This window comes from Scomber japonicus, chromosome 18 (genome assembly GCF_027409825.1).
Source record: "Scomber japonicus isolate fScoJap1 chromosome 18, fScoJap1.pri, whole genome shotgun sequence".
NCBI lineage: Eukaryota > Metazoa > Chordata > Actinopteri > Scombriformes > Scombridae > Scomber > Scomber japonicus.
The window spans coordinates 13,311,591-13,336,645 of NC_070595.1; the positions used below are offsets into that span (position 1 = coordinate 13,311,591).

General features: G+C 41.7%; 5 protein-coding genes across 5 annotated transcripts; 2 read left to right on the forward strand and 3 right to left on the reverse strand.

Annotated features, from left to right (window-relative positions):
- Positions 1 to 1,324: 1,324 nt before the first annotated feature.
- On the reverse strand, positions 1,325 to 5,300 carry tufm (Tu translation elongation factor, mitochondrial). Its single transcript, XM_053338319.1, has 10 exons — positions 5,240 to 5,300; positions 4,158 to 4,204; positions 3,937 to 4,075; positions 3,641 to 3,807; positions 3,263 to 3,532; positions 2,968 to 3,100; positions 2,739 to 2,843; positions 2,432 to 2,583; positions 2,089 to 2,208; positions 1,325 to 1,778 (listed from the first exon to the last, which is right to left on the reverse strand). The coding sequence occupies exons 1-10, from the start codon at positions 5,274 to 5,276 to the stop codon at positions 1,605 to 1,607; spliced, it is 1,344 nt and encodes a 447-aa protein (XP_053194294.1). The 5' UTR covers positions 5,277 to 5,300; the 3' UTR covers positions 1,325 to 1,604.
- A 668-nt stretch (positions 5,301 to 5,968) lies between these two features.
- hspbp1 (HSPA (heat shock 70kDa) binding protein, cytoplasmic cochaperone 1) lies at positions 5,969 to 9,909 on the forward strand. The gene is made up of 8 exons (XM_053338320.1): positions 5,969 to 6,108; positions 6,343 to 6,482; positions 6,985 to 7,201; positions 7,450 to 7,674; positions 7,800 to 7,955; positions 8,468 to 8,564; positions 8,672 to 8,783; positions 9,019 to 9,909. The coding sequence occupies exons 2-8, from the start codon at positions 6,360 to 6,362 to the stop codon at positions 9,097 to 9,099; spliced, it is 1,011 nt and encodes a 336-aa protein (XP_053194295.1). The 5' UTR covers positions 5,969 to 6,108; positions 6,343 to 6,359; the 3' UTR covers positions 9,100 to 9,909.
- Positions 9,901 to 11,318, reverse strand: tmem86b (transmembrane protein 86B). The gene is made up of 3 exons (XM_053338324.1): positions 10,886 to 11,318; positions 10,458 to 10,701; positions 9,901 to 10,358 (listed from the first exon to the last, which is right to left on the reverse strand). The coding sequence occupies exons 1-3, from the start codon at positions 10,934 to 10,936 to the stop codon at positions 9,907 to 9,909; spliced, it is 747 nt and encodes a 248-aa protein (XP_053194299.1). The 5' UTR covers positions 10,937 to 11,318; the 3' UTR covers positions 9,901 to 9,906.
- A 720-nt stretch (positions 11,319 to 12,038) lies between these two features.
- aspdh (aspartate dehydrogenase domain containing) lies at positions 12,039 to 15,924 on the forward strand. The gene is made up of 8 exons (XM_053338323.1): positions 12,039 to 12,136; positions 12,300 to 12,357; positions 12,594 to 12,738; positions 12,864 to 12,948; positions 13,380 to 13,529; positions 13,804 to 14,027; positions 14,111 to 14,250; positions 15,731 to 15,924. The coding sequence occupies exons 2-8, from the start codon at positions 12,303 to 12,305 to the stop codon at positions 15,766 to 15,768; spliced, it is 837 nt and encodes a 278-aa protein (XP_053194298.1). The 5' UTR covers positions 12,039 to 12,136; positions 12,300 to 12,302; the 3' UTR covers positions 15,769 to 15,924.
- Positions 15,925 to 15,931: 7 nt separating this feature from the next.
- Positions 15,932 to 24,626, reverse strand: gys1 (glycogen synthase 1 (muscle)). Its single transcript, XM_053338314.1, has 16 exons — positions 24,556 to 24,626; positions 22,237 to 22,355; positions 21,845 to 22,026; positions 20,757 to 20,948; positions 20,321 to 20,506; positions 20,007 to 20,151; positions 19,661 to 19,778; positions 19,275 to 19,395; positions 19,073 to 19,179; positions 18,876 to 18,935; positions 18,452 to 18,644; positions 18,147 to 18,273; positions 17,961 to 18,056; positions 17,706 to 17,869; positions 17,534 to 17,614; positions 15,932 to 17,438 (listed from the first exon to the last, which is right to left on the reverse strand). Exons 2-16 carry the CDS (start codon positions 22,352 to 22,354, stop codon positions 17,193 to 17,195), a joined length of 2,136 nt encoding a protein of 711 aa, XP_053194289.1. The 5' UTR covers position 22,355; positions 24,556 to 24,626; the 3' UTR covers positions 15,932 to 17,192.
- Between the last annotated feature and the right edge of the window lie 429 nt (positions 24,627 to 25,055).

Consider the following 25,055-nt stretch of genomic DNA (forward strand, 5'->3'; position numbering starts at 1 on the left):
ACATGCAATGCCATATACTGTGCTAACTTCAACAGATTTACAGTGGTGCTTTAACAATATAAAGACACATCGATTTAACAAATGTGACAATATAAAAACACTTGTTCATTGATTTATTGAAGGATATGATCAAATGTTATAAGGGGAGTAGAGTGTTTCAATCAATGTGATGACAATCAGGTGAGAGTCTGGCAGGCCTCGATTTATTAAAAGAAGAGAAATCTGGATCTTCACTGTCAATGTCTGAGCTTCACAACACAGGTTTTTGTAAGAGTGCCATGGCTCAAACAAAGCGATTTCTGAGGACCTTAGAAGAATAGTTGCTGATACTCACCGGAAAGGTTTACAAAACCCTTTATAAAGAAGACCAAGACCAAGACACCAATGTTATCCTCTCAAGGAGTGGTCAAACAACAAAGATCATAGGAAACTAAAAGCCTTTTTTTTTTTTTTTTAAACAATGGCAATCAATGTCAATGTTCATAAGTCCACCATCAGGAGAACATCAATGGCAGAGCTGAGAAGAGAAAGCCACAACGCTCCAAAAAGAACAGTGCTGCCCGTCTACGGTTTGCTCAAGAACATCCCATCTATGAAACATGGTGGTGACAGTATCATGCTTTGGACCTTCTTTGCTGCTTCAGGACTAGGATAGCATGCAATCAACAATGGACCTATGAAATCTGAATTGTTCCAGCAACTTCTTCAGGAAATAGTCAAAGTATCCATGCGTGAACTGAAGTTCAGCAGAGAGCGGGTCATGCAGCAAAACGGTGATCGACAGATGGTTCATCCAATCACCTGCCAAGTACTTTTTCAAAGTGCCTGTCCTTTCCCAAACAGTTTCCATGGACATCTTCTCAGATGGTTCTCTGTAACAAACCATCTGGTGGGTCAGATTAACCAGCCTCTGAATAGATACAGTTCTGTAAGGAGGAATGGGCTTAACTTCCTCTGAGGCGGGCTGATAAATAAACTTACTGGAAACATTAAGTTGAAGTTATTGCTGCAAAAAAGTCACGCCTGTTACTGGAAGCAAGGGTTCAACATACTTTTTGCCTCATAGAAATATGTAAGATTTGACATTTTCAAGTCATTTGTTCAATTGGGTTTAGCTTGTCTAGTTTTAGGGCTTCTGATGTTTTAGGTAATTTATGTATTAAAAAAAGCACTAAAGGGTTCAGAAACTTTCAAGCATGTCTGTAATAAAGATTCTGTATGAACGTAAGTTAGTGTTTCAGATTTCTTGCTCACTTATAATATGTCTTTTTTGTTTGAGAATTGCCTGGCTAGCAATAGGCGATATTATAAAGCGGAGGAGGCATTTTTATTATTAAATACATTTTATTACATAAATGACAGATGACAGCCTGGTCTTCAAACACATAGACAGTGCTAAATATTTCCTGTATCTTGGTTCAGTAGAGCTTCAAACCAGAGCCATGTGATACTTTGAGTCCTCTTATGTTCACGTGAATGGCATTTTGTATTTTATACATAGATAATTATTTGATTTGACCAGAAATAGACACCCACAGACCCACCCTCCCTTCTTAATCCCTACCTCCCCCCCAAAGCTAAGCCCTCTCTGCAGAGCTTCCTCTTCAGCCCCAGTTGCTGCTCACGTCTTCATCTGTCATGGTCAGGATGTCTGTGACCAGGCCCGTGCCAATGGTTCTGTTTCCGTCTCTCAGAGTGAACCTCTGGCCTTTCTCCAGGACCATCGGCTGGCGGAGCGTGAGCATCAGGGAAGTGTCCTCTCCTGGCATCACCATTTCCTGGAGGAGACGAGAACAATACGTAGGAGTGTGATTAATCACAGTTACTATTCTTCAACATGCAGCTGCTAGACTAAATGCATACATTTGTAAAAAAAATAAAAAAATAAATAAATAAAAGAAGTTAGACAGACAATGTTTCTGACCTGAAACATCATGAAGTTAGACATATGTCAATGTCTAATACATGCACAAGGTGTGGGAACTGTTTGTTTAAAATACTTACATACATTTTGACACTGTTTGACAAACATCCATGTATTGACAGGCCAAAAGACACACACATATAAATACACACATGCACACATACCTTGTCTTCAGGCAGAGTGATTTTACAGGCCATGTCCCAGGTTAGCGAGAACATGACGGGCATGAAGTTAGAGACAAAGGGTTTGTGTCTGCCTCCCTCCTCCTTACTCAGAACATACACCTGTAACACAGAGAGCACGATGACACAGTCCACATGAACACAGTTTCACTTACAAACTCACTGGTATTTGGCTGGTCTCCCAGTTTGCTGCTCTATGCATATTAGATGTGTATAAGAATTGATGAATGTGTCTATTAAAAAGACGTAATAAATGTGACAAATGAATCAGCAGGAAAAAAACAGTGTTTAGGTGATAGTTAAATGCAACTTTGTGCTCCCAGACCTGAGCCTTGACTTTCTGGTGAGGCAAGATGGATCCTGGTTTGCACATCACCATCCCTCTCCTCACATCCTCCCTCTTCAGGCCTCGGACCAGAGCGCCCAGGTTGTCTCCAGCCTCAGCCCGGTCCAGAGACTTGTGGAACATCTCGATACCTGAGCCCGACAGAATGGACACCAAGGTCAAATCTTTGTATGTAATATATGCTTAGATGCACTAGTGCAGCAGACATACTTTTATATTCAGGTTGTCACCAATCTGTATATTTGTCGTGTTTTGGTGTTTCTGTTTTGTTTTTATTTTCACTCACCGGTAACCACAGATTTGAAGCTGCGACTATGGCCAACAAACTCACAGTCGTCTGCTTTCTTGATGATACCCCTCTCCATAGTGCCTGTCACTACTGTACCCCTGCCTGAAACAAAGGATAACCAGTTTATTCACGGTGAAGAACAGTTTCGCAAGCTACCATCATCTGTTATTTATTACAACTTTGAGTCAAAATATCTGCAGCTGGCATCTCTTGTTCTTTTTCATACCTGGGATTGAATAAACACCTTCGATGGGCAGAAGGAAAGGTTTCTCCAGTTCTCTTTTGGGCAGAGGAACGTAATCATCAACGATCTCCAGCAGTTTCATCACTGCATTCACGCCCAGCTCCGGCTGTTTGTTCTGAGATGGAGCGAGACCATTATTCAGTCGCATCATAAACTCACATTGAAGACTTAAATTATACTGAATTCAGTCGCCTGTCATAAATGATGGAGCTAAATTCTAGCTGAATTCTGAGTTTGTTGATTTTTTTATTTTAATAGCTAACCGATCAAACCTCACCTCCAGAGCGCAGAGAGCAGAGCCTATTATGACGGGCGTGTTATCACCGTCATAGCCGAACTCTGTGAGCAGCTCACGGATCTCGATCTCCACCAACTCCAGCATCTCCTTGTCCTCCACGGCATCCGCTTTGTTGATGAAAACCACCACGTGCTCAACGCCGATCTGCTTGGCCAGCAGCAGGTGCTCGCGCGTCTGAGGCATCTGGCCATCGGTGGCCGCCACCACCAGGATACAGCCGTCCATCTGAGCTGTGCCCGTGATCATGTTCTGAAAAAGAGAAGAGGTTGAGGAGGATTAAATGGGATTCTTCTTTATGACTCATTAGGAAAGATGAAGCTGCATCATGTTAGGCAGTTTATTTGTCAGGCAGATTACCTTGACGTAGTCGGCGTGACCGGGGCAGTCTGTATGAGCATAATGTCTGTTGGCTGTGGTGTATTCTACATGAGAGGCGTTGATGGTGATTCCTCTGGCCTTCTCCTCAGGGGCATTGTCAATTTCCTCATACTTTTTAAAGCTAGCTCCACCGGCGTCAGCGAGCACTAAGGACCCCCCCCAAAAAAAACCAAGACAGTCACATTTCTGACTTAAAGTAGGTCAGTGGAGCTATTTCAGTACACGTGGTCATCTGAGTCAATGTGCAAGTAAAAAAAGGCCGTCAGTGATTTTACCTTTTGTGATGGCTGCAGTGAGGGTGGTCTTGCCGTGATCCACATGACCGATTGTTCCGATGTTCACGTGGGGCTTGTCTCGGCTGTACGTTTTCTTAGCCTCTGCAGCGAAGGTCCGTCGACTCAGAGGCACAGCACACTGCAAGACAAACCCAAGAATTATACAGCATCCCTGTTAAACTGGCGGAGAGCTTCAGGCTGTAGTTAGTGTGCACACTCACCAGTTTGAAGGAGCTGTGCAGGAGGCTCGGCGAGGAAAGCTGAAGGCCTGAGAGGGAGAATCAAAATGTAAGATAACAGCTGATTATTTCATTGTTTCAGTCTTAAAATTAACTTCTGCCTCCATCTGAGTTTTATATTTTATTTAATATTTATTTGCACAGGGACAATTATATAGTGGGAAAATTATGCCATATATCACAGCATTTATAGCCTAAGATAGTTTGCAATGCCTGTCCCTAGATGAGTTTAGGAAATACCATAAAAGTTTCATAAAAGAACAAGCAGCAGATTACTCATGACTACTTGACTGATCCTACTTTAAAAACTGTTTCAGTATGAGTTTAAAACCCTCCGGTCATGATCCATGTTGAGTTCATCGTCTGAACAGGAGAAGCCATCTGTCTAAGTGAAGATTTACTAAAGGGCTCCTTACTATTCCCTAACACCTCATGTTAGTGAACTCCTGAGAGGAATGATCACGTTACTTACCACCAGCAGCCTGGTTATTTAGGCTTTTATAGATTTTAAGGAGTTTTAAGAGTATAAGGCTGACTAATTTAATAAAAAGGATCAACACATTTCGTAAGAACATGCCAGTGGTGATCTTATTGGTTTTACAATGCCGCAAAGTACTAACGTGTTCACCAGATTTCATCATTGGTACTATATTAACATCAGCTTGACGCATACAGCATCACTGACATTTGATTTAGCAACACAAAGACAATCTTTAGAGAGCTGAACCTACACCTGCATTAACCCATCAGTATTTATTGACAGGAGCCTTTAAACCAGAGAGGAAGATTCTCCTTCACATGCTGTCAGCTGTCTAAGCAGTAGTGTCTCTCTGTGATGTTTTAATCTGTTTATATCATCATGTATTAGCTGTACTGCTAGCTAACACCTACAGTAACGTGACCTTGCTCTGCTGGAGAAAGACACAGCATCATCTCTTACTCTTCACTGGCGACATTTCCACACATGCAAACAACCCTTTCTAACACGTGCACAACAAATCACAGACTTATGAACCAACAGGCTGTCAAAAAATGTATAAAGAGTCAGATAATGATTGTTTTACCGGAGAAACACGCACGCAGCCCTACGAGCGCCGCCATCTTGGATGGTTAGACAAACCAAAGACGATCAGTGAGGGAAGATAGTTCACTACGTCCTCTTCTTCTTTTGGAGGTTGGAAAACTATGTTACAAGTGCATTACCACCACCAACCGGAACGGGTGTATGTAGTAGTAAATTATTAAGACAAGATAAGACAGTATTCATTGATTAGTCCCACGATACGTCTAACGACAATGAAAAGGAAATGAAATAGGAACGACAATGTAATAGGAAATACCCCCCAAAATGGGATTTTGCATTATACAACGTAAACAATGCAGATGAATTATACTTCATACACGGACCAATATACAAAAACATCTCACATATATTAAAACATATAACACATCATAGACATTATAACATGAAATATGATAACATATTTAGTTCCCATGAGGGATGTACTCCTCTCACTTCCACTAGCACTCTCTGAACGACGTGCGTATATGCGTCACTACGCACACACACACACGTTTACCCTAACTACGCTAGTAGAGCGTTTGGTGTTGTGTGTTTTGAATACTGAAGCTCGTATTACTGGGGAGTTCAGTTCTGCCACATTTTAAGATTAGGGCTGAGTTGAAGCTGAAATCTTGGAGACTGAGGCGAGACTGAGAAACATGGCTTGAAAATGTCGCTGACCAGTTTACTAGAATCTTTACGGTAGAGCATGGCAGCTCCGTTGCAACTCGTGAAATCAGCTAGCTAGAATATTCTAGCTCATTCAAGTGTCTGTGAGTGAAGGCGTTTTAAGGCGGTGTTCACTAGTTTAGAAGTTAGAAAGAAACTGTGCGCCCATTTATTCAACACGCTTTTTAAGACGCTTCAAAGGTAGGTTGGGAAATAGCGTCTAAACGCAGCTAAATGAAGAGCAGCAGCTAGTTGTGTCAAAGCTTACCATGTTTCTGATGATGTCAAATAATAATCTTCACAGTAGAAGTTGATGTTTGGGTTTGCTTCTTGTGTATTAAATCTCTATCCCTAACCTCAGTGTCACTGCAGTTTGATATGGATAATTTCTCCACTTGTTTTACTGACTTGTTTTTGCATTGTTTTTCTCTTCAGCTCTTTCGTTAAACATCATGGCAGAAGACAGACAGAACGACAGAAGATATCCCCATAACCTTCAGGGGGTCCTGCAGCTGGCAGTAGATGCTGGCTCTGCTGCAGAGGGACCTGCACCTGTTCAACCAATGTCAGAGGAGGTAAGTGCCTGTTCATTATAGGGTTCAAACCATGCAAGGCCATTTTCAAGTCAGGTCTGAGGGGGATACAGCATCATCTGTCATAGACCCTTGATCTGAATAAGGATAAACTCCCTGACAAAACCTTTTGATAGGGAAAAATGGAGGAAACTTAAGGAATCAGGGTTAGGGTTAGAGGAGGGATCCCTCTCCCAGGACGGACAGATGTGCAATAGATGAGTGTACATAATAGAACAAGAAAGAAATTAAATATATTATGTGATCAAGAAGAGGCCAAGCAATGTTCAGGTGCCACAAAAATGGATAGGACCAGACCCATGTGACCTCAATCAACATGGAGATGGAGATCCGGAAGGAGACTATACGCACACAGGATAGAGACAGGACATCATTCACAGTGAATTAGTTGCTCCTCAAGGTCTTTTGGAGGATTTTGGAGGCATATTTTCAAAACAGAGTTTTTGTTCAGAATGAGAAGACTCTTACTCTTTCTTCGTTCCAGAGGAAAGCATGGCTGACACAAGCTCTCGCAGATGTCTGCAAAGGGCAGGCGGATGAAGTAGCGCAGATGAAGCAGTGCTTGACTGTCCTATGCAAAGACAAAATGGGTGAGAAGGAGATAGATGGAGAGGAGGAGAGGGACGACGAGGATGAAGATGAGCGGGAAACAGCCTTCGAGGTGCTGTCGGAGTTGTGTGAGAACCTGGACAATGCTAGAGGTTTGTAATAAGCTGCATGACACCTGAACAAGAAACAAAACCTCACAATCGTACTTTCAGGGGTCTGAATAATGGTAGTGGTTTTGGCACATGACTGTGTGATAAGTTGGACATAATTCTATCATGTTTATAATAGGTATCAGAGTTGTGAAAAATTCTACAGATAAGAAATGATGTTGGAGCAGCTAGAAGGAGGTTTGGAGTTGCTACAATGTACCCTGACTGTGTCCCCTCTTTCTGCTTCACAGATCTGATGATTCTGGGTGGACTAGAGTTGTCCGTGTCCCAGTATCTGTGTCATCCTCAAAGTGGGTTGAGGTGGCGCGCTGCCCAGCTTATTGCCTCCTGTGCTCAGAACATGCCACAGGTGCAAGTCCACTTGCTAAGCATTGGAGCACTGCCAAAACTGCTGCAGCTGACAGACTCCGATCCCCACCCCACCGTCAGAGTAAAAGCCCTTTACGCAGTCTCATGTGAGTATCTGAAAGCTCTGCTGCACGCAGGCAGACACCACTGCAAAATTCACCATGAAGCATTTCAGACGAGATTGTCTCTATCAAGTGGCACAAGCTGTAACAATGTCCTGTTGTGATACCAGGTTTGATCCGAGAGCAAGAGGAAGGACTCCAGGCGTTCCTGTCCCAAGATGGCTTTTCAGTGCTGATGCGAGGCATGCAGTCGGAGAATGAGAAGCTCAGGACCAAATCGGCGTTCCTTCTGTTCAACCTGCTGACGTCACATCCTGAACAGAAAGGTATGATTGACTGAGGCATTTGATCAGGACAGTGTTGTTAAACTAAGATGACACAGCACAGGGATTACTTATATCATAGTAGTGCAACCATGATCTGTTTCCTCAGAGATGGCATTTAGAGCTTCATATGACATCAAACTTAATACATTTGTTTGATGTTTAGCAGCTGACAGAGGAGGAGGAGCCTCCAGGATATTGTCTTTTGAATTAATTAATTTGCAATTTCTAAATAATAAAGTGATTTAAAGATGATTTAAATAAATTCACTGCAAATTATATTTCCTGTAGATTTAGTCACAAAGAGATCTCTATTAAATTGCAAATACTCTTTTATTGAGGCGAAGACACTTAATGAACCTAATCATTCCTGTCAGTCTCTGCTCTGTTAAGCATGGTAGTACTGAGAATGTAAAGAAGCTTCTGCCCTCTTTACTGAGACTGGGACTTCAATTAATTCTGGCTCTGATATGTCTAACACTCCGGCATTGTTTTTCTCTCTTGTTTCCTGACAGACACAGTTGTCTCCATGGGTATGGCACAGCAGCTGGTCTCCGTGCTCCGCACACCACATTCACCTTTCCACGAACATGTACTTGGTGCCCTTTGTTGGTAAGAAACAATCTCCAATTTACTCTGTCTTCACTATCTACAAGTTGACAGTAAATCGTGGTTCAGTGTAGTAACTATGCCCGTCTTTATTTCTGATGTGTGTCTAGTCTGGTGGAAGACTGTCCGCAGGGGCTCAAAGACTGCAGAGAACCTTCTCTGGGTCTGGAGGACTTACTCAGACAGAGAGCCAGAGAGCTCCAAGGAAAAGAAGAAAGTCAGGTAATTCATATGTTATTAATGGCAAAGTACACAGTCAAGTGACTCAAACCTAGAATTGTGGTTTAGTTTAAGAAAGCAAAGGATGGCTATTAGGAAAGCCGTGTTTTATATCATTTTCAGTTTGAAGTGCTAACCAGATGCCAAAATTAGTGTGTAACATCAATAGTTTAGTACCAGGTGTAATTGTTGTCCTGGAAATGATGATTCTAAAAGTCACTTTTTTTGTTTCCAACAGGAAGAACTGGACTTTTGTGAGCGTCTAAGGATCACGTGTTTCCGTGGGCAGCAGTCAGATGAAAGTGGGATGGATCGCTGAACTTAATCTAATTTGTTTTGCTATCAGTGTGCTAAGATGTAACAGAACATTCAAGATCTGGATCGTCAATCTTGCGTTTTTGTCTGTTACAGCAGTTGCATGTAATCCAGATGCTGGAATTTTACTGTGTAAATAACTCATGTATAAAATACTTCTTTTTTTCAGTCCACTGTTTTCAGGCCTTCATATCTTAAACGTACCAAATATCTCCATCACAGATAGTATGTATATTATTTTCTATTTTAATTGTTAATTAAAATTAATTATATAAAGAGTTAATTCAATTACATAGTCGTTACATGTATTTAATTGTAATTTGGTTTGTGTAGCCATTTCATTTCAGTTGGTTGTTTCTTAAAACATGACGCAGAGTTATGGAGTTGTTTTTTTTACATCATATTTATTTATTAACAAAACAAATGGGAGTATTTTATATACATATAATGACTAGCTCACAAGTGGAAAACATTGCTAACACATGCACAACCTACACATGAACATGGATGTTATGCAAAATCACTGATTAAAATTTTTTTGGTACAAATCGCAGAATACAAATATTCTGAACACATATTGATTAAGTTTCTTTCAGTTTTTTTTCTAGACTTATATTCTAAAAATGTATGAGTATTAGTATGATCCAAGTGTTGACCAGTAGGAGATATGTTCTTTACCTGTTGTTCTTTTCATTAATATGCACAAATTTTCAAAAAGTTCTAAGACTTAAAGGGAGTATTTATAGGCAGATTGAGGTTTTTACCAGAGAAATAGATGTAAGTTAGGTACTTTAAATATTAGCGATGCTGGTTAGGTGCTCTTCCACTTTGAAAAATCATCTTCCTCACCCACTGCCTTTATATCGCCCACAGCGATGAGAAGCTGTGCCAAGTAATATGTCACCATGACAATGGAGTTACCATGCTCCAGGTCTGCTGTCGCCTTAAAAAGTTGCATAGCTAGTGCAATGTCAGACACCATGAAGATCAAAGCTCCCAACAGTGTTGCTAGATGACGGGTCCTAAGAGCTAATGACCCCATTATAGTAATTAACATTGCGTAGATCCCCACACCTGGAACGAGCAGACCTGAGTCTTTATCCTTCTGCAGATATGGATATATGTAAATGTAGAAACATCCGCCCACAATGAACAGGATCAGATATAGGAATCGGAGCCAGGAGGGAGACGATCTTGGTGCATAACGAGCCGAGAGGAAGGTGAGGGAGTACAGCAGATGAGCCACAGCAAATGCACCCATTCCTGAAACAGATACATACATTCACTGGTGGCTTTGAGCATGGATATAAATGTCCACATTGCAGTGTATCTACTTCACTTGTGTACAAACAAGGCACTTACCATGGATAAAAAGATCAGGCCATACCAGGCAGATGTCACCAATAGCAGAGAAGACTAGTCCTCCTACCACACCTAGTACACTTTGACCTCCATTCCAGGTCAGCACAACTGCAGCCAATAGGAGTATTGGTGTTGCTTTGACACCTGCAGTCATAATGGACGCGGGGGAATTAGGAGTCCACAGGTAGAAGTACACAGCTGTGGCAAAAAAGAAAGGCAAGAGAGAAAAAAGGAGAGCATAGGACTGATGGAGAGGGAGGTATAGAGAGAACAGGAAGAGAGGGGAACAGGGGAACTCCGTCATAACATGACTCCACAAGAATAGTGATATTATACAGTTTAATAAGTTCCATATCAAATGAGTTGTATTAATTAGAATGAACATCAACAGACTATCTATTATGAATAAGTAAATGGTTTGTAGGTACCAGATTTCTCTTCTTTCGCCTGTCGTAGGCATGGGTCTCAAGGATGTCCATCTTCTCCAACGCTGACCTTGGCTTTACCTTCAGTGTATCTTCAGTTTTCTTCTGCTATTGCAGTTACAACAGAGATGGTCACAACAACATGTAATCCTCTGTTTTTCTTGTCTTCTTCTGCTGTTCCCTGTTTCAGTCCTTCTTGGTCGGAGGAATCTCTGCTGCGTCTCGCAGTCTGTTGGTGATTCAGAGTGGTGAACTTTAGACTGATCCCTGCTGTCTGATTGCACTTTGATAATCAATGTTCTCGCTGTTTTGAGTTCTCATGGACAAAACTACTGACCTTTGACCTCTCCAGCTGAAGCGCATTGGTGACATCAACACACAAAGGGCAAAGTTGAACAAGGCAGAGTAATTTTGAATAATAAACTTCCACTTATGGTGAGATTGCTTCCTTACTTTATTATATTATGATGTTATATGGCATTAATACGCGCATGCTTGGATTTTGACAGGTTGAGAGCGTAGAAATGACCACATTATTATCTGATTACATAATCCTTTTAAATCATGTCTCTAAACCATTTAGGTGCTTGAAAATAACAACTAATCTGTGCAACCGCTATTAAATAATAAAGGGAAATAGATTTAACAGCAGTCACTATGTGAAGGCCGATAACACCAGCTTTCAAAGCTGATCGGTTTAATATAAAAGAAAAAACACACCTGCTGATGTGAAATATGTGCTATGTGTGATATTTTGGGTTCTTGTGATAAAAAATATTATCTTAATATAGTAAAAAAAAAAATCAGATTACATTGTTTACTAGATGGCCACAAAGCTTTGGATTATACTGTTTGAAAATTAAAAAATAAATGTTATATTGCATGCAGGACAAATGACTTTAAGATAAGTGTATTGCTTGGTGTAGAGTTCATGTAATATAAGAAACATTTTTTGGCCCATCTGTCTTTAAAGTCTAGTTTTTCACTGCTCTTCGTAACAGATTTTTAATGCATCTGACATCGAAAATGTTTAAATGGATGGAAGTAGAGCAGCAGATGATACCTCCACAGACCAATAACTTGTTCCACAGACCAATAACTTGTTCCACAGACCGATAACTTGTAATGATTAACTATGGCCTCTCCGAGTCAAACTTTGTACCATGCCTGCCCACCGCTCCTAGAGCTGCAGACCACTCGCTGTGCTTCACACATTGGGAGACACACAATTCTGGAGAGGTGTGTGATTATCAGGTGAGTAGAGCAATAAATAGTGAGTGTTTCACGTTGGTCAAGGAGAGATTGGAGGAGATAGGGTGTGAAGTAAAAGCAGACATGTATGTGTGTTGGTTTGTGTTGTCAGGTTGCAGGTGAATGTTCTGTTTTTTGTATTAGCATGTTTGCTTTCTCTGCGCAGGACATGGCAACCAACACTTCTTTTCAAAGGATTGGAGTTGTAGGATATGGACATCTAGGTCTGCAACCCCCCCCCCCCACACACACACACACACACTCTTCCACCTGCACACTTTCTGATACACATTCTTATGAATCTCTGTTTTCACGCCTAGACTATAGGTCTAGGTGTCACCTGGTATATAATGACTATAATGTCACAAAAGTATGACAATCTATCCACAACTTACTGTATGTTTTACTGACTGACTTCATGTGTGTGTGTGTGTGCTTGTGTGTGTGTATGTCTGTGCAGGACAGTACCTGGTGGAGAGGATCCTTAAAGATGGAGCTCCCCTCGGTTTAACGCTCGCTTTTGTTTGGAACAGAAATTCTGAGAAGCTCAAAGGTTTAATTCCTGATGAACTCATACTTGGTGATCTATCAACATTTGCAGACAGGTGCAGACACACGCACACACATAAGTAATGTTAATGTGCAAAACACAAAAAGGGCATCTTGTATTATCATTGACAACATGTGCCTAATGCCCTATGACATCCTTTTTAAACTGTGTGACTTACAGGAGGTGTGATGTGATCGTAGAGGTGTGCCATCCTAAGATAGTAAAAGAATTTGGGCTTCACTTCCTGTCTCAGTCTCATTTCATGGTGAGATTCTTCTCTATCTGTTTTGGTGGTTATATTTTGGTGTTTTTTTTTACAGTCTACTATTGCTGATTTTGTAGCACAGCATTTGTAGCCTCTATCTGGAGAGTTATTATGTTTTCATGTTTGTCAGTGAGGACAGCTGGTCTATTCTAACAGGAGGTTTGCAGTGGTTATGGTTGTGTTTTTGGCTGAATTGTTGTCTTTCTTGTCTTTGATAGATACAGTAGGTATGATCACTGGTCAGAAATTATATTTAGATCTAACATATTTCTACTTTAAACTCCTGTGTGTATGTTACTCTGTGCTGGGATAAAAATAGATGCAGTATGCATCCTGATAGGGATGCACACAAAACACAACACAAAGCATGAGTAGCTTTTACAGTTAATCCCAGAATCCTGTTTTGAACCTTCACTTTCTCCTCCTTTCAGGTGGGGTCTCCCTCCGCCCTTTCTGATCCTGATCTGAACCTGAAACTCCGTCAGGCAGCTCAGTTACATGGTAGGACACTCTACGTCCCCAGTGGTGCGTTGTGGGGGGGCCAGGACATCCAGAGGCTGAATGATAGTGGGGCCCTGAAGGTAACACTTGTGTAGTGCAGGCGTGGAGTTACATGGAGTGGCAAAGGGACAGACAGGCTGCAGTGGTCAGTCTTTGCATGATTCAGACTGAGAATGAAAGAGTGTCTGCTGCTTAATTTTCAAGTTTCAAGTTTCAAGTCATAGTCAAGTTTTGTTTGCCGCACAAAACTCCAAATAAAGTGTTTGATTTGCTTTTGCTTGAGTTACATGAGCTCACCAGTTTCCGAATGTGACTCAGCATTGTTTTTCTTCTTCTCTCTCGGCTCCTTTTCAGGCTCTGTTTATAAGAATGTCCAAGCATCCATCCTGCTTCCGGCTAACAGGAGACATCCCCCCTGACTGTATGGATGGAGAGGGCAGGCGTGTTTTATTCAGAGGCTCTGTGGCAGAGCTGTGCCCTCTTGCTCCCAACAATGTTAACACCATGGCAGCAGCAGCAGTGGCAGCAGGAACACTTGGCTTTACCGGTGTTCAAGGAGAGATTGTGTCAGACACAGCGTGAGTACCCCTAAACATCTGATTGACCTAATGCAGTCTTACATCCCTGCTTGAAACCAATTTTATACCTCTTTGTGTTCCAGGTTAACTGACTATCATGTGGTGGAGGTGGAGGTGACTGGGCCTGGTGGCTTCTCAGTACACACAGTGAGGAGGAATCCAGCCAAGATCGGTGCAGTAACCGGCAGGGCAACGTATGACTCCTTCTGGAACAGTTTACTTGGTGAGACCTATAAAACACCATTAGACACCTCTTTATGACTTTCTGGGGACAACTAGTCAATTTTTCTTCCAGTTATCTTATAAGTACTCAGATACTTCCATAAAAGTACCAGTTTAAAAATACAAGTAAATGTCCTGAATTAAAAACCCTACTTAATTAGTAGTACAACACAAGTATTATCAGCAAAATGTAGGGGAGACCAGGTACAGTTGTAACACGGGACGGTTCTAACACCTCAAATTGCTTCAATCAGAAACAAGCTAGAGTGATGACACTCACTGTGCACATGCTCAGTTAGATTGTCTTCTTGCCCTCAAAAAAGGAGACAAATCTGCAGCACCCAGGAGAATGTATCTACAAAAGTGTGTTTTTGAGGTAAAAATTTTGATTTTACTATCAGATGTATGCCAAATATCAGAAAGAGGAAGACAGACAGACCACAAAGTCCCCACACCCATGTTCTGTTGCCTGGTTAACATTTTTTGAGGACATGTTCTGTTCATGTTTGTCACACACAAAGAATGTGTAGTGAAATGCAAATGTGGTCTAATGTGGACTACCAAGCCCCCTTTCACTTTTGTTGGGAATGTTGTCTTTTGTTGTTTGTTGTATTTCAGCCATGCCGTGTGCTGTTACAGGTATTCTGTTCTAATTATATGTTATGTTTGTGCTCCATAAGCCGTTATCTATGTGACCTTGTTCTGAGTCATGTTACATGAAATGAAAAGGAATGTTCAGCTATTTAATACAGCAAATTGGCTGTTCCAGTGTAAACGGCTTCTGATTTATTGGGAAAATTGCTATAAATGTTACAACCGTACCTGGTCTCCCCTGCTTGAAGTAACAAAACTTCCTCTACAAAAAAATGGTGACTGATCCATTAGTGTAATAAGTATCATTTTACTGGTATAGCTGACTGAGGTGTAACTAGTTATAACTATTTTATCAACATTTGGTAGTCTAGTCCAGTGGTTCCTAGTAGGGGTCAGACCCCTGCTAAGTGTCACAAGATAGATCTGAAAGGTCATGAGATTATGAATTGGTTTGAAAACTGAACTGCTTTCATTGTTAAATACTAGATAATTGGATCTGGCATTTAAATGGAAAACTACCTGAGAAGTTTATAGAGAAACATCTTTGTTAGAATTTGATATGACAATAGTATTTTTTTATGTCAAAGCTTTATCTGAAAAGTAACTACAGTTGTAAAATAAGCAAAAAGTATATTTCCTTCTGAAATATTGTGGAGTAGAATCAAGTATCATTACATGGAAATATTCAGGTAAAATAGCTCAAAATACAAGTACAATATTTCAGTAAATGTAGAATAAATGTAGTAAACTTTCTACCACTGTTTTCTGGAGAGTCTTTAGGAATCCATCTGCCATAAAATATCTGTTGAGATCAGGGTCAGAAAAAGATCTAATGTGTGAAAAGTGAATAAGTGAATTGTGATTGATAGTCTGATTTTTTTTTTCAGTTTGCAAAGGTCATGGAGGCAGAGTTTATCTGTGCTGAAGATTAACTCCAACAGAGGAAGAAGATCCATAGATAAATCAACAGGTGGACAAGTTGTGTGGAACTGGATGAGTGTGTGTGTTACCGAGCACTCGAAACCCCACAGATCTTTTGATATTTGTGTTCCAATAAACTACATGCAAACAAAATACAAAAGAGCCAGTTATGGTTTGTAAAACACTGATAGATCTATATATTTAATCTTTATTATAAGTTCATCTGGTGCAAGATTGTAACAAATGACAGAAGTCTTACAGGGAGTGTGAGTATATGTCAGGTAAAACCATTTTCATTCTTCCGTAACAGACAAACAGTCAAGACGCACTCTATCTCCTATTCCTGCCCTTTCTCTCACATCCTTCACATTAAAACAAGGTTGCCATCTCAGGACACAGTCCCTTTTTTCCTCCACTTGTCTCATCTCTATTCCTTTTTCAAATAAATACTTGCTGAAACAGGCAAACCCAGGAATAAGCATTCCCACACAAGCACACACACAGACGGATAAACAGGAGTGCAAGGTTGTTCATCTGTAATATACACTGACAGGCTGTGACACAATAAGGCACAGAAATAAAATGAAAACACACACAGGCTATCCTCAAAATGAGTTTTTTTTTTTTTTTTTTTAGAATTGTATTCTGATATTATTTGTTGTTGTGTTTGTGTGTCATCTACATTTTATTTCCATTCTGGGAGGTTTTATAGTAAACAAGGCATTTTAAAAGGAAGAATATGCTACAACAATGTGGAGAATTGAGCTTGAAACACTACAGCATCATCATCATCATCATCACCACACTTTTAAGCAAAACATTAAAAGTAAAAAGGATAGGTGCTCTTTGTGGCTGCTCACCTGAACTGACACTGACATGGGCCTTTTTTTTCCTGCACTGAATGTGTAAAGATGACACGCTGGTAAAAAGGAGGGTTGTGTTGTTTTCCCTGCTCAGACCCACCTATGAATCAAGTATAAAAGCCCCTCCAGAGACTCATAATAATCCTGTTATTTTTTTCATTGCTCTATACCTGTGTTATCCAGTGTTAGTATCCTACAAAATCCAGCAATTGTGATCCCCCCCCCTCCCCAAGCTGAGCAGTCATGTAGCCCTTTCTAGCTGCTGCATTTACTCCACAAAGCAAACCACTTGTTGAACTGCTGGTGTAACTGAAAGAATACCAAAACATGTCAAACTGGTAGATCGTTTAAAAAATTCTGAGGTACGCGCAGAGGTCGGGAAGACACTGACAGTGATGCAATTTTCACAACATGCCCATATTAAATTTATATTTTATCACTCGCGTTCACACAGCTGCACTCATTTATTATGGATGACTTCAGCAATAGCCACAGATAAAGTTTCACTAGTGAGGTTTAGTATGAACTCTAAGTGTTTGTGTGTTTCTGCGTGTTTGTGTGTGTCTCAATTTTTGTCACTTGTGACACCATCAGTGTACCCATTGGCCCCATGGACAGAAGAAAGCTTGTTTTTGAATGGCAGGGTGTAGGGCTGGCGGATGTTCATCCGATCCTTCTCTGCCTCCAGATCCTCGTCGTAGCGTTCGTCTTCGTCATTGTCCTCAGCCTCGCTGTGATGGGGGGAGGAATGGCGGGACAGAGACGGGGACGGTGGCACAGAGGCTGGTCGGGGGTAACGGAAGCCTGATGTCTGAGGACAAGAACAAGAGTGTCAGAGTGTCTGTCAGAGGCTTAACATTAAAGCTAAGCACATCCTCACGCCAGGGGACACAAGTTAAAACTTACCGAGGTGGGCTCATGAGGTTCGTACATGAATGTGTCAGGGAAGGCTTTAGCCAAGGCCATATGACGGGCAGATATATAATACTAATGCCAAACAGAGGAGAAAGAAGCATTGTTAATTAATTTCAAAATGTGTCACGTGAACAACACTGATCTTCTGAATCGGATTTCTCACCCTGCCGAGGTATCTCCAGTCCAGGAGGTCACTTAGACGCTCAGTGCGGTTCCTCTGGATGATCCGCTGGCGCCGACTCTGCTTGCAGAATTGGAACAGGAAGGAAGTAAGCTGGTTACATGACTCGTCCACCCCTCGGTACCGCCTGTCCAGGATGTAAATACCTGCAATGGGAAACAGTGTGATGTGAGAGGGATTCCTCTTTAAAGAGAACATTTTGAGAATGATTTAACAGGTACATAAAAAGAAACGCACCATAAGCTGAGGGGTCTGCTATGTGCTCCTCCATGAAACAGCCAAAGCCTGACAGGTTAGTTGAGACAGATGGGATTCCCATGACGGTGCACTCAGCTGACAGAAGAAGAAGTCTGATTAACATTTGGACATAATATATTATATCTCTGCATGTACATGAACCTTATCGGTATGCATGAGTCATACCTGGTGTGTAGCCCCAAGGCTCATAATAAGAGGGGAAGACACCAAGGTGGCAGCCTCTCACGAACTCCTCATAATCCATGGGAAGCAGCGGAGAGGTGGATGAAAGGAACTCAGGATGGAAAATAATCTAAAGAAGGGAGAAGCCATTCAGTATCAGAGCTGGTTATATGAGTATAAGCAACAAACTGTAAGTCTTGTCCAGAACCTGATGCTTTCCTTATCTACATCCTGCCTGATCAATAGAGTACGTAAAAAGGTGACAAGAGTTAAGAGGAGATTATTTTCTTAACTGAGCTCTGACATACCTTGACACGGTCAGCAGAACTGTTGAAGAGGCCGATACGGCGGACACAATTTAGGATGGGGTCGCTGCTGTCCTCCAACATGTTATGAGTACAAATTGGAGGCTGGCACTGTCTCTGATTTGCGAAGATGGCGCGTTTCATTATGGTGAAATCCTCCTTGTCAAGCATCTTGGACACATCTGGCAGCTGTCCACTAAACAAAACAGCAGGAATTAGACTTAATGATGATGCATGATCAGCTGAGACCAACCAAAACCAATTACAATGCCATATTTAGTAGCATGAAGTCAGTAAGACAGCTTGTTTTGGCAATGATGTATCAAAGTCTAAGTATATCCAGATCTGATGTGAAGAATCTGATTTTGATATAAGATAGGTCACTCCACATCTCACAGGCTTCATGAGGTGAAAGTGATAAACTTACACTAGAAGTGACTCATAAAGTTTCTTTCCAAAGCGTTCCTTCACAGTATGAGCAGTATCCCTGTAAGAGACAGAAAAAAAGAGAATCAAAACTACAAACACTTTTCCAGGAATCTGTCTCGATACAGATGAATGTAGCACTTTGGTTGTCTGGCCCACAATGTTCACTTGTAGTTAGTTGCCATAAAGCCACCTCACCAGAGCTGCTTCCTGACTGCCTGGCCTTTCAGGGTCTCCACATTAAAGTTGTTTGTACGAGCAGGCATGATGAAGAATGCGATGACGGTCACGTCGCTGTGATTGACCTGGGACAGGCAGACCAGACATAAATATGGGGTTACACATAACATTTTAATATATGTGTATATCTTCTGAGACAACCAGACAAACACACACTCACTCTCAGTAGATAGTTGAGTCGAGCCAAAGCCTCCAAGAAGACATCAGCTCCTTTGTTGGAAAATTCATACCTTCCAGCAATGAAGAGGAACAAACACTTGTCCAGGTTGAAGTCAAGGTGCCTGATGGTCAAGACAAACCAAAATCTGTCACATGATCTGGATGAGTGTTGCACTTTGGCTGTCGATGTACACGTTCAGTTACAATTACTTTAACAAAATAAGTAATGTTTCCACCTGAACAACAGAACATACCTCCCAACAACTTAACTCTTATTTCCCAACTCCTCCTTACTATTATATTTCATTCATCAATGATTCAATGTTCATCCTCTCTTGACTTGCTGACTGACTGTGATATTGTTATGTGTGTTATGGGAACTCTGACCCGTAGAAGTGTCCCCGGACAAACTCCTGAATACGATTCTTGCTCTGAGCGTGGAGGTTCTGAAACTCGTGCACAGCTGAGAACTTCTTTACGTTGAGCCCATTGGGAGTGACAAAGTCTGTGTGTGGTGGGAGAGATTATGGACAATAAATGGGAGACACAAAGAGAGAGGAGAAGAGGAATCAATTTAACTCACACTGAAGCATGCAATACAAAAAACAACCAGAAAAACACTGCATCTCTGTTCGGTGAGACCTACTCGCTCAACCAGTGATAAATGAGAACAGAATGAACCGATGAGGACGTTTCTGAACACAGTGCCACACATCAATTCACCTCCACACACCTGGTTTCCTCTTGAGCAGGTGCTCTGCCTCGATGGCTGTGATCTGTGACACCGTGGTGAAGACGTGGGCACAGTGTGCAGCTGCCCGCTCAATACAATAACGATGGTAGATCTGTCTATCGCCTGCTTCCTTATCCAAGTTGAACTACACCAGACACAAAAGGGGACAGAAAGAAAGTAGAATGAAATATAAATATATGATAGAATATCTAATCCATTGCATTTCTAATAGTAAAAATCACTTGTATCTGTGTTTTTTTAATCATTACATTCCTACATAATAAACTATAAAATACACACAGCTGCTCACACACCTCTGAAAGTCTGTTATAGAAGTCCACATTTCCAGCACAGAGGTAGCGTCCCAAGAGTGTGGCATGAGTGGTGAAGACGGTTGCGATGGACAGCTGTCTCTGTCGACACAACACCAGGCCCAGGCCGGCCAACCACTCATGGAAATGGGCAACAATGTGTGGCGCCTCCCCAGACTGGGCTATGTACTGCGATGTGGGAGAACTCAGGGTCAATGTGGACAACACACATATTACACTCAAACACAACATTTTCCTGTTGATATTCCAGGGCTTCAGGTTATCTGAATATCCATTAAAACACCTTTTCAAAATAAAACACCCAGTATTCTAAACAAACAGCTAAAATTCATCACTCATTTCTTTCTTATATACAGTTCAGTTTATAGGTTTATATAAGTTCCTGTCAGTTGTCAGGTACTTAATGTGAGCTGCTGACCTCTCCCATAAGCCAGACTGTCAGGAAGCCGAACAGCACGGCATCGTTGGCCTCGCGGTCGAACCATGGCACACCAATGCCACAGTGCTCCCATAGCTCGCTCTTCCAGGTGTCCAGAGACCAGGCGGTGTACGCAACATCAATTAGAATAACATAGGGACTGCCTTCAATAAGCCAGCGGCCAAAGTAGATCTGCAGGAAGTGGAAGACAGTGAAAGTTAAATAAGATGACTTTTATTCTATCTTGTGGGTGTCATGTGTGATGTATTATCTTGCAGGAAAAACAGCATACACCACTCAAATCTTAGGACATGTAAAGTTTAACATTTAGAGTTGCAGCTGTAGCAAATCCCATTTTTTTGTTGACCATCTTTGACACAATCACAGTTGAAGAATATTTAAGTGGGATGAATGACATAGTTTAACATTCAGAGTCTACATATCTTTAGAGCCCAACTAACCCTGCCCTGACACTGGCTGGTTCTTGGACAGTCAAAATGTGCCATGTGATTCAAGGTAAACCAGATAGGCTTCTCTGAAAAAAGCTACACTATCCCTTTAAAATAGTAACACTACCACTCTGAGCCATGACCCATAATTTCAGAGCGCTGCCAGAATGACACAGCACAAAACACTAAAAGTATGTACACACACACACACACACACACACACACACACACACACACACACACACACACACACACACACACACACACACACACACACACACACACACACACACACACACACACACACACACACACACACCTATTTCTGGAGAGTGTGTATGTGAGGAAGAGACAGAGAGACATTGATACAACCTCTAACCTTTGTGGGAAAATGTCACGGGGTTTAGAGGCATGATCAGGGACAGAAAGCTGGGCAGAGAGTGAGCAAGTCACATATGAAAGAAGGGCTGAGGGTGATCTCTAACAGGGTTTTTTTTTTTTTTTAAGTGTAGTGAACATTATCCACATCAATCTCACTCTATAGTCACTCCAACTATGTGCAGTGAGAAAGACTGCCCTTGACTGGTACATACAGATATAACTCAGTGTGTGTTTACTGTGTATGTGTGGTAGTAGTACCTTACACCCGCTGGAGTTCATCTTGTCAATGGTTCTCTTCAGCACGGGGTTAGTGGGCTCGATCAGCTCCACCTGAGTGCGCACATTGCTCTCCACATAGGGACCCACCAGGAAATAGTTCTCCCCCCATTCCTCTGCGGTCAGACGGGCTTTGGTCTGGATGACAGTGTAGATGCCTCCGACTTCACACGTGCAGCAAACATGGCACACGTACGACACACACAATATGGAGACATATATATATTGTGATAATGTGATGTGAGGCCATATGGTGATAAGTTGTGAACTTCTCTATTAAAAAACAAATTCTCCCTAAAAAGAACAAGCTGTGTACATTAAAACACCTTAAACATGAAATTCTTTATATAATCATATTGTGCACACTTTATTACCTTTATTAGCAACCTCCCATGCTATTTCAAAAAGAACAGCGTCCTCCAAATCAAACTCCTCGTCCCAGTCCTCCATCCCTGACAGGGACGTGACGGACAGGCTGCGAGCGAGCGGCATGCTGGGTAAACACAAAACAAGCTGCTCTGAGCCGGGAAGCACAGTTACATACACAACACACACTGTAATCAAGAATGTTACAGTATAACTTATTTAATTAATTCACTGACATCCCCCTAAAAGTCCTGAACCTGAAATGTAAAAAAAAAATGGCTCTGCTCTGTTGACACAAAAATAGTCATCAGATGTATTATCAGGATTTTAAACTACTTGCCTGTTGTGACAGAAACTGGATCATTTTAATTCTTATTCTTAATTCATTCATGTAAGTTTCTCTGAACAGTATGAAACACCCCAAGTCTAACTGACACATTTTCTATAACAGTGCAACTTTCTCTTGACCAACACTTCCTCTCACAACTGCAAGTGTATGTCATCAATGAACCACAAAACCCTTTCACAATTATTTGACAATACTCGCTCTCTCTAGTGGAGCTTGGATGATCATCATGGCAGTCACAAAGCGGATAAAGATACTTGATCCCTGTCATTTGTTTCAAGCCGTTGGAGTAAATGTTCCTGAATATGTTCATGTCCCTGGTAACTTAATAAGTGTAACCTTTGGCTGTTCTCGCAGGAGCCCCTGGTCAAACACAGAGTACTGGTACATTGAGTAACATAGACCCAACATACTTTGAGCATATGTGTGTGCATGTGTGAGTGTGTGTGTGTGTGAGAGTGAGTGTGTGTGTGTACAGTATTTGCTCTGTGTACAGTTTCTGATGGTCAATGGGCTTCTTCTGGATACCTTCCCATGTAACTACATAACACACATGCACCCACACATGTACAGTCATGTCACTCACATAGTACATGACTCCTGTTTTGCAACATCTACACTTTGACTTAATGTGAGTAACATCTCAAACTGAACTGGTCTACAACAATAAGGCATTCAGTGTGGGGGCTGTAAATCCCAAGTAAATGCCACCTGCTGTTACAGAAAAGTTTAATTATCTGCCTTTTTCTATTTAAAAATAGTAATAAGGGAGGACAATCAGACTGAGGGTATGAATGTAATGACTCAAAAATCAACTTTGTGTTCAGTTCCTGCATACAGACATGGTGCAACATCCTGAACAAATGGGGGAGTGGCGTGAGAAAAGATGCAGAGGTGGAGGGAGGCCCAGTCAGAGGTATGGATCAGGTACAAACTTGATCCAACCGTTCACGTTGTGTCACTTGTTGATATGCTTCAATGAAATGAGCTCAATTTGTGAAACTGAGATACGTAAAAAGCTACAAAACAAGCACAAGTTTGTTGTTCTTTTACACCGCTCATTGTAATTCAACCTGCGTATACTCTATGTGCTGATCTCAAATCCCTTTTGTGCCTCCCTGATAGCAGTGGACGAAGGGACAAACAAGATAATAACCTGAGTGAGTGGCTGAAAGTTCTCCACTGTCCAAGGCCTTGGTAAGAAAGAGCACCAACCTGATAAGAAAACATAGTTCCAGTAGATGTCAAACACTTTCACTAATCATTTTAATCTATTTTCACCCAACTAGACTCACATCAGACACCTTTAAATAGAAATTCAATTAAGTCTGTACTATGGTGCCCCATCTGATAATGGGTTTATATTTAGATACAAGATAGCCTATGTACACTGTTATTGCTATAGAGAGTAAACCAGTACCAGTGCTGAAATTAAACTTAAGCCCATTTCTAGGGAGCCCCCTGGGATTCCCTCTGGCCATCCTCACCTGTACTTGAGACCACTTTATGGATGTTCTGTAATGGACTACTGGCAATAACAATGTCAATGCAATAATCAGCATCATAATCTTGCCCATCTAATGAATATTACTCTTGCCCATCTAATGAATATTTTGATTCTATCGTTTGGTGGGCCTACAGGTCTGACAGGGGACAAGAACTCCCCCGATGTCCCAGATCAGGCTATGGAGGACGCACTGCACGCCCACCTCCGGTAGCAGCTGATCCGTCCACAGACGACAACAGCACCACAAAATCAGCAGAAAACTGCACGATTGAACATGCATGTCACTGTCTGTGTCGTCTGTGTTTTCTCATGACTTGTTCTCATGGTAGTGTGGACGTGACATCAGGCACTCGCTGCAAACCAGCTGCGGAAACGCGCAAAGGACACCACGTCCTGATGCGCGCCCGCGTCCATTGAGGAAGTAATCAACTATTCTATTATCATTATAAAAAATATACACAGATGTCTACTCACCCTTCGGTTTTGTCCCAACTTCACGAAGATGAAATAATCATTGGCAGCTGTCGCAGTCAATCCAAAAAAAAGGAAAACAGCGGGGAGTGAGGGAAAGGGGGGCGGGGTCGTCAGTTAAATGCCAAAGACTCACATTGGCTCTGTGCGTTTACGTTTCTATTGAGGGACAGGACGGCCGTGGCTTGCGATGAAGGAGGAGGGCAGGGTTGGTGAATGCGGGGTGTCTACTGTCTCATTATTCATGAGCTTCACTCTCATTGGCCGGGGTCTGTTCTCTGTCTCCGCCTCTGAACACGATGTGACGGGGACTGGGCGGTTTCCTCAGCTGAGAGACGCAATTGGCTGAGCAGAGGTTAAAGAGCGCTGCAGTGGTTGGTGAATTATCATTTCATTTCTGCAAAAGAGGGGAGTTATGTGCAACGGGGCCAACTTCTTCTTTTTTTCTCCAATGAGGAGGGAGAGAAACAAGTTATTTATAATGCCTTCTCTAGGGGTCAGGG

Coding starts and splice junctions, on each gene's coding strand:
- tmem86b (XM_053338324.1), bottom strand. CDS start 10,936: ATGGACATCCTTGAGACCCATGCCTACGACAGGCGAAAGAAGAGAAAT. Junction 10,702..10,885: donor GGCGAAAGAAGAGAAATCTG/GTACCTACAAAC, acceptor CCTCTCCATCAG/TCCTATGCTCTCCTTTTTTC. Junction 10,359..10,457: donor GCCTGATCTTTTTATCCATG/GTAAGTGCCTTG, acceptor TATCTGTTTCAG/GAATGGGTGCATTTGCTGTG.
- aspdh (XM_053338323.1), top strand. CDS start 12,303: ATGGCAACCAACACTTCTTTTCAAAGGATTGGAGTTGTAGGATATGGA. Junction 12,358..12,593: donor TGTAGGATATGGACATCTAG/GTCTGCAACCCC, acceptor ATGTCTGTGCAG/GACAGTACCTGGTGGAGAGG. Junction 12,949..13,379: donor TGTCTCAGTCTCATTTCATG/GTGAGATTCTTC, acceptor TCCTCCTTTCAG/GTGGGGTCTCCCTCCGCCCT.
- gys1 (XM_053338314.1), bottom strand. CDS start 22,354: ATGCCGCTCGCTCGCAGCCTGTCCGTCACGTCCCTGTCAGGGATGGAG. Junction 18,645..18,875: donor CTTTATGAGTCACTTCTAGT/GTAAGTTTATCA, acceptor TGTTTTGTTTAG/TGGACAGCTGCCAGATGTGT. Junction 17,870..17,960: donor AGCAGACCCCTCAGCTTATG/GTGCGTTTCTTT, acceptor TTCCCATTGCAG/GTATTTACATCCTGGACAGG.
- hspbp1 (XM_053338320.1), top strand. CDS start 6,360: ATGGCAGAAGACAGACAGAACGACAGAAGATATCCCCATAACCTTCAG. Junction 7,202..7,449: donor GAACCTGGACAATGCTAGAG/GTTTGTAATAAG, acceptor TCTGCTTCACAG/ATCTGATGATTCTGGGTGGA. Junction 7,675..7,799: donor AGCCCTTTACGCAGTCTCAT/GTGAGTATCTGA, acceptor TTGTGATACCAG/GTTTGATCCGAGAGCAAGAG.
- tufm (XM_053338319.1), bottom strand. CDS start 5,276: ATGGCGGCGCTCGTAGGGCTGCGTGCGTGTTTCTCCG. Junction 3,101..3,262: donor CTGCTCTCTGCGCTCTGGAG/GTGAGGTTTGAT, acceptor GCTCCATCTCAG/AACAAACAGCCGGAGCTGGG. Junction 2,209..2,431: donor ACCAGAAAGTCAAGGCTCAG/GTCTGGGAGCAC, acceptor TCTGTGTTACAG/GTGTATGTTCTGAGTAAGGA.